We start from the raw sequence: 6,736 nt of genomic DNA, 5'->3' as shown, positions 1-6,736 counted from the left end.
TAACAATTCTATAATATGAATTAAAATTATGTTGGTATTAATAAACAATGTCTTAAAATATATAATAATAATTAAAATCATAACATGCATTCAATTCAATCCCTAAAGGTGTTTAATAAAGATCATAATCAATCGTCCTTTTTAGTTATCGTTGAACACGTTTGATTACTGTTTAATAACTTTAACGTGTGCTTTGTATAAATGGGCATAGTTGATCGACAATATAAGAAATATCTGTCAAAATCAAGCCAAAATCTCCTCCAATAAAATCTAAGATGAAAATTTTGGCTCTTTATGGTAGCCATCTGTCAAATTGTCAATAGAGTCTGTAGTTGGCGTCCTTGAAAAGTAGTCACATGAAAAGTAGTCATCGAGCGTCAACCACTACCTTCATCCTGATGACACCGAGGCATGTCAATCATTATTATTCGTTATAATTTGGGTGGAGTGAATTAAGCTAGCTGGCTAGGATTTTTTTGTAATTTACACTTGCTCATCATGTACTTAAGCGTCGAGTGGAAGGTAAAACCTACTCACGACTCACCACGTGCTCATCATGTACTTCATTTCAAAGAAACAACCTAGGGCCTTCAGCCATTACATTGTCAGGCCTGGAACAGACAATATTACCATGGCCTCCATCATTTAATACTCTTATGTTAAAAGATAACATCCCTTTCCCTACCAACCTTATTATGTGCATTACTAATTTGCACATCAACTTCATATATCCAACATTAATAGTTGTTGTAATATTTTATAATATCTTGGTTAATAGAGCTTATTACTTAAATTCTACAACTACAAACCCGAAAACTAAAAGTTATATTACCCACAGCAATCTTAAATATACACTAAATAACCAAAAGATCAAGAAATAATTAAGAAAACTGTTTATTTGTGGTCAGTTATTTTCTATGAAAATGACTTTTTCTTACCAAAATAGTATATATGTATGTTTTCGTCGTAAATAGTCATTATTATCGTAGATAATCTGTCACAAATATTAATTTTTCTTATAGCAAGCAACTTGTGACATGGGTGCTCCTCTATATATAGTCCCATGAGTTGCACCCAAAGATCACCATTAGCCAAATCTCCTAAACATGGCATTGAATGGCTACATACCCCTAGGCCTTATTGTTCTTCTTGGCTCATTCCATTACAACAATGCTACTGATGCCACATATTCCCCTACCTACGGCATTTCTTCATTCAACCGAAGCAATTTCCCCATAGATTTCATTTTCGGGGCTGCATCAGCTTCTTACCAGGTATAAGCCCTAGGTTTCTATACACAGACACACACACACACACACAATATATATATATATATATACACGTGTTTAATTAGGTATCATCGGAATTGATTTTTTGTCTAAAGTTCTTCGAAATTTTGAGAATAATATTAAAGGATATATATATTGCTCTAACACGTGTTTAAATTCCAGTTTGAAGGTACAACAAACATTACACGACAAAGTATGTGGGATTATTACTCTCAAACATATCCAGGTCTGGCTCTGATCACTTTAACTTGATCAGAATGTGTACCCTTGAAAATGGCCGGTGTAATTAAGATCTGACGGAGAATATAAAATAAAGAAAAATATTACTAATATTAATATTTTTTTTATCTTGAATTTTATCATCATGTTTTTTATTTGATGATGTGATACATTTGAAAAATAATATTGCATCAATTGGTACGATCGATATATTAAGGATGATAATATATATATATATATATATATATATATATATATATAAGATCATAAAACATAACGTATATTTTATAAAATTAAGACGTTTAACCGAAGAGTAGTTACAATATCTGAATATAAGATTTGTTTGAACTTGTAGAGAAGATAGCAGATGGAAGTAATGGATCTGTAGCCATCGATCAATATCATCGCTATAAGGTATGTCTTTTCCTCTTCAAAAACGTTTATTTATAATCAGTTATATATATATATATATATATATATATATATGTTACGAAAATGACTAACAATTTCTTACTAAAAGAAGTCTATAGATACTCGTTTTTCTTATAGTACTTTCTAGTGGAGAGTGGATCATATGTATACATATACATGGTCCTAGCTGCTAGTCATATATTTCACGTAGGAAAAACTGAAAAAAATAATATATACAACGTCACATGTTTTAGAGTTTACTGAAAAGATCTTGAGTGTATGTTTTAGAGTTTTGGGAGTGCAGAAATGCTGAATCAGTTGAAACCAATTTTTTCTTTCTTTTATTATTATATGTGTTGTAGGATGACGTAAAGCTTCTGAAGGATATGGGTGCAGATGCATACAGGTTCTCAATCTCATGGACCCGAATCTTACCAAGTAAGACTTGATCTCATCATCTGAATCAATTAATTATTAGTATTAATTAATTAATTGTAACAATTATTAATTCATGTTTCAGCCGGAAAGCTTAGCGATGGTGTGGACGAGGATGGAGTCGCATACTACAACGATCTCATTGATGAGCTCATAAACCAAAGTCATGATCATGATTTAATCCAATATATATTAATAAACATATATAATCAATTATAATAATTAAAGTCATGCTAATGATCTATAGTTTTCTATATATAATTAATGAATGCAGATCTTATACCCTTTGCCACAATCTTTCACTGGGATATTCCCCAAGCCTTAGAAGATGAGTATGGTGGTTTCCTAAACGAAACAGTTGTGTAAGTGACTAGGCCTCATTTGGTTAAGCAATTCAGAAGAAATGAGATGAGATGTTTTGTTTAAAAGTTGAATAAAATATTATTAGAATATAATTTTTATTTTAAAATTTAAAAAAGTTAAATTGTTTGGAAAAGTTGTCATTATTCGCTCTAAATTTTTTATTTTTTATATATTAAGTCGGTCATGTATAAAATATATTTTATAGTACTGTTAATGTTGCAGAATTTGATTAATTATTTGTAATAAATGATCATGTACTCACGTCTTGAATACTTATGAATAGAATGAATATGCACCCTATTATATTAATTATTCGGTACTTAATTTCAATTTGAAAACTTAGACAAGTGAGTAAAAGAAATATTTGTTTTATTTTTTAAAAAATAAAAGCTTCTTGGGATTTAAAAAATGTTTAGGGATGCATGCAGTGTATTAATACGTGATATATTATATTCAGGGATGACTTCCTGGACTTCGCGGGGGTTTGCTTCCAGAGGTTTGGCGATAGGGTAAAGCATTGGATCACGCTAAATGAGCCATGGACGTACAGCAATGGTGGATACGGAGTCGGGATGTTAGCACCTTTCCGATGTTCCAGTTTTATTGACCCGACTTGCACTGGTGGGAATTCCGGCGTCGAGCCTTATATGGTTGCCCATCACCTTCTTCTTGCTCATGCTGCTGCTGTTAACCTGTACAGGACCAACCAATCATTTCAGGTACTAGTACTACGTACGTACGGACGTATATATATATATATATTATATTAATGAATAATATGTTCAGGAACAAAACGGTTCTATCGGGATAACCCACGTGTGCTACTGGATGGAGCCATACTCTAACTCAACGGAAGACCAAGATGCCGCTTTACGTGCCCTTGATTTTATGTGCGGATGGTAAGTACGTACTTCAGCTAGCATGCATGCACGTACGTACATATGCTGGCTAGCTTGAGGGTTTTCAAGTTTCTAGTTAAAACATTTATGACGTATTATTTATATATAAAAAATTAATTATTTGTAATCAAAATATATTTATTTTGACAGAAAATAGTTATTTTTATAAGAAATAACTGACAATAAATTAATAAGTATATAATATGGTTTATTAAATATATATTATTAATGCAGGTTCTTGGACCCTATGAAAACTGGTGACTATCCAAAAAGCATGAGAACTCTGGTTGGAACGCGATTACCCAATTTCACCCAAAATCAATCGGATATGCTCAAGGGCTCATATGATTTTATCGGATTGAATTACTATACCTCTAATTATGCTGCCAACGCACCTTCATATGGATCATTGGTCAACAAATCCTACGCGACAGATGGTCTTGTTAATCAAACCAGTGCGTACAAATTCCACGTTTTTAGTTATATCATCATGTTTTATTTTCTTTGGTATAATCTACTAAACCATCGTGTTTTTTCTCCCTGTACGTGCATTACTGCAGCTTCTCGTAATGGGATCCCTATTGGTCCAGCGGTACGTATTATAAATTAATGTTATAAATTAATTAAAATAAAAAAAAAATAATAATAATAGTATTGATCATATCGATCTAATTAATAAGCTCATTGAACAAACTTCCCTCCTTTTTTTTGCTTTTCCGATCGCAGACTGGTTCACCTTGGCTCTTCATTTATCCTAGAGGACTTCGTGATCTTTTGAACTACACAAAGTATAATTACAATGATCCAGTCATTTACATCACTGAGAATGGTATCTCTCTCTCTCTCTGTGCATGTTTTCTTTTTCTTCTAATTTTTCTGGTATTTTCTGGAATATGTCCATTAATTTGAATCTACGTTACGTACTCAAACCCTATACTAATCTTGTAGGAGTTTCTGAGTACAATAACGCCAGCTTAACGATCGGGGAAGCTCTTGTGGATAGCCAAAGAATCGAATATCATTATGGCCATCTTTCCTATCTTAACTTGTCAATTGGGTAAGTACATGCGTGCTTGATAATGGTAATTAAATTAATAGTAGTTCTGATGTCGATCTCTGGTACAAAAAGTTGCCAACTTTTGACATCTATCCTTTAATTCATCGAACAGGGATGGTGTGAAGGTCAAGGGGTACTTCGCTTGGTCTTTCATGGATAACTATGAGTGGAACTCGGGTTATACAGTTCGGTTTGGCCTCTATTATGTAGATTATAAAGATGGACTAAAAAGATATAATAAAACATCGGCTACTTGGTTCCAGAACTTCCTCCATATTAATCACTCATATCAAGCACCTCCTCCACAGTCCATTTCTGTCAAATATAGCTCGGTGCCCTCCTCGTCTCCACCTTCAAGTATATGGTTCCCTGATACTGCAGCAACGAACTATTTCACATCAGATTTTGCCAACTTGAATCTAGATGCAACATCGTACCATGGATCTGACCAAGTTAGCATTGGCGGTGGCAGCACCCTTCCTATCCAAAATATTGGCTTTGCTCACTTAGAATCACCATCTGGCAATTTCTTATTTCACAAACTTCTTCATCTTCTATTGATTACTCGAAATTTAATTTTTGTATGCCAGTTTTGCCTTGACAATTCAGTGTTTTTTGAGTTTCACTCTGATTCTTTTTTTGTGAAGGATTTGCGCACCCGGGCACCTCTTATTCAGGGCCACGTTAGGAATGGTTTGTATGAGCTGCCTACTGGTGTTTTCACTCCAACCTCATCTGCTTCAACTCCACATGCCATGCTTGGTGAACGGACCTCTTCTCATCAGTGGCACTCATGTCTTGGACATCCCAGTCCCCGCACCACTTCATTTACTGTTAGAAATTTTCAGCTTCCTATTACTAATAGTCCGCGCATATCACAATGTTCTACTTGTCCTTTAGCTAAGTCTCCCACATCCCCCCACCCCCTCTTGCTCTCTTAAACCCTTTCAGCTTGCTTTTCTTGATGTTTGGGGACGGGCTCCTGTGCCTTGCTCTAATGGTTCTCAGTTCTACTTATCTGTAGTTGATGATTATTCTAAATATTTATGGCTCTTTCCACTACAATCACAGTCTGATGTGTGTTTCAAATTTTTTTAGCCTTTCTGAATTACGTTTGGAATTTTTTCTCAACTAACATTGCATCAGTTCAAACCGACTGAGGTGGAGAGTTCAAGCCCTTAAATAAATTTCTTCAATCAAATGGAATTGTGCATCGTGTGACATGCCCTTATTCTCATGCTTAAAATGGCAGTGTAGAGTGACAACATCGTCACATAGTGGAAACTAAGCTTTCTCTCATGGCCCATGCTTCCGTTCCCTAAAAATAATGGGCTGACGTATTTTTAACAGCAATTTTTTTAATAAATCGTATGCCAACTTCCGTTCTCAATAATAAATCTCCATATCAACTCATCTTTTTCATCGTTCTCCAAATTATAAATTTTAATAAATCGTATGCCAACTTCCATTCTCAATAATAAATGTCCCTATCAACTCCTCTTTCATCGTTCTCCAAATTATAAATTTTTACGGATTTTTGGGTGTCAATGTTGGCCCAATTCGCCCCCATTTAATCATCACGAACTTGATCTTAGATCCAAACCGTGTGTTTTGATGGGCTACAGCCCAGACCACAAAGGGTATCTATGTCTTGATATTCCTACGGACAGAGTCTATACTTCACGCGATGTACAGTTTAATGAATCCATCTTCCCCTTCATTGTTTGCTCACACACGGACTCACCCACTTCCTCTTCATCGGGACCCTCTCTTCAACCTATACCTCTACCTTTAAGTGCATTAATGCAGCTTCTTGCAATGGGATCCCCATTGGTCCAGCTGTACGTATTATAAATAAATGTTACAAATTAATAAACGTATTAACAGACATTTCTTTTTAATAAAACAATCCATTTCAATTGAGATAAAAACAATTACAGACATTTATCAAGCAAAATGGCTTGAGAAAGAAAGTCTGGAATACAATCCCACCACATTTCAATATTATCTACCCTCCAAGCATTTCTTGCAAGCTAATGAGCAGCCATATTCTTTTCCCTATA

At 34.4% G+C, this 6,736-nt stretch overlaps 1 protein-coding gene across 1 annotated transcript; it reads left to right on the top strand.

The window, feature by feature from the left end:
• The first annotated feature begins 1,083 nt into the window (after positions 1-1,083).
• On the top strand, positions 1,084-5,738 carry LOC109020912 (beta-glucosidase 24-like). Its single transcript, XM_035694105.1, has 14 exons — positions 1,084-1,274; positions 1,452-1,515; positions 1,864-1,922; positions 2,282-2,357; positions 2,440-2,517; positions 2,629-2,716; positions 3,175-3,436; positions 3,504-3,616; positions 3,851-4,071; positions 4,177-4,208; positions 4,343-4,445; positions 4,565-4,673; positions 4,786-5,195; positions 5,321-5,738. Exons 1-14 carry the CDS (start codon positions 1,107-1,109, stop codon positions 5,359-5,361), a joined length of 1,824 nt encoding a protein of 607 aa, XP_035549998.1. The 5' UTR covers positions 1,084-1,106; the 3' UTR covers positions 5,362-5,738.
• Positions 5,739-6,736: the final 998 nt, after the last annotated feature.

This window comes from Juglans regia, chromosome 9, assembly GCF_001411555.2.
Source record: "Juglans regia cultivar Chandler chromosome 9, Walnut 2.0, whole genome shotgun sequence".
NCBI classification, from domain to species: domain Eukaryota; kingdom Viridiplantae; phylum Streptophyta; class Magnoliopsida; order Fagales; family Juglandaceae; genus Juglans; species Juglans regia.
This window is presented reverse-complemented; position numbering and strand designations above follow the sequence as displayed.

Bases quoted from the DNA above. Each gene is read 5' to 3' on its own strand.
- LOC109020912 (XM_035694105.1), top strand. From the start codon at position 1,107: ATGGCATTGAATGGCTACATACCCCTAGGCCTTATTGTTCTTCTTGGC. The intron at 1,516-1,863 runs GTCTGGCTCTGA...TTGAACTTGTAG, and splicing joins TTACTCTCAAACATATCCAG to AGAAGATAGCAGATGGAAGT. The intron at 2,518-2,628 runs GTCATGATCATG...TAATGAATGCAG, and splicing joins TGATGAGCTCATAAACCAAA to ATCTTATACCCTTTGCCACA.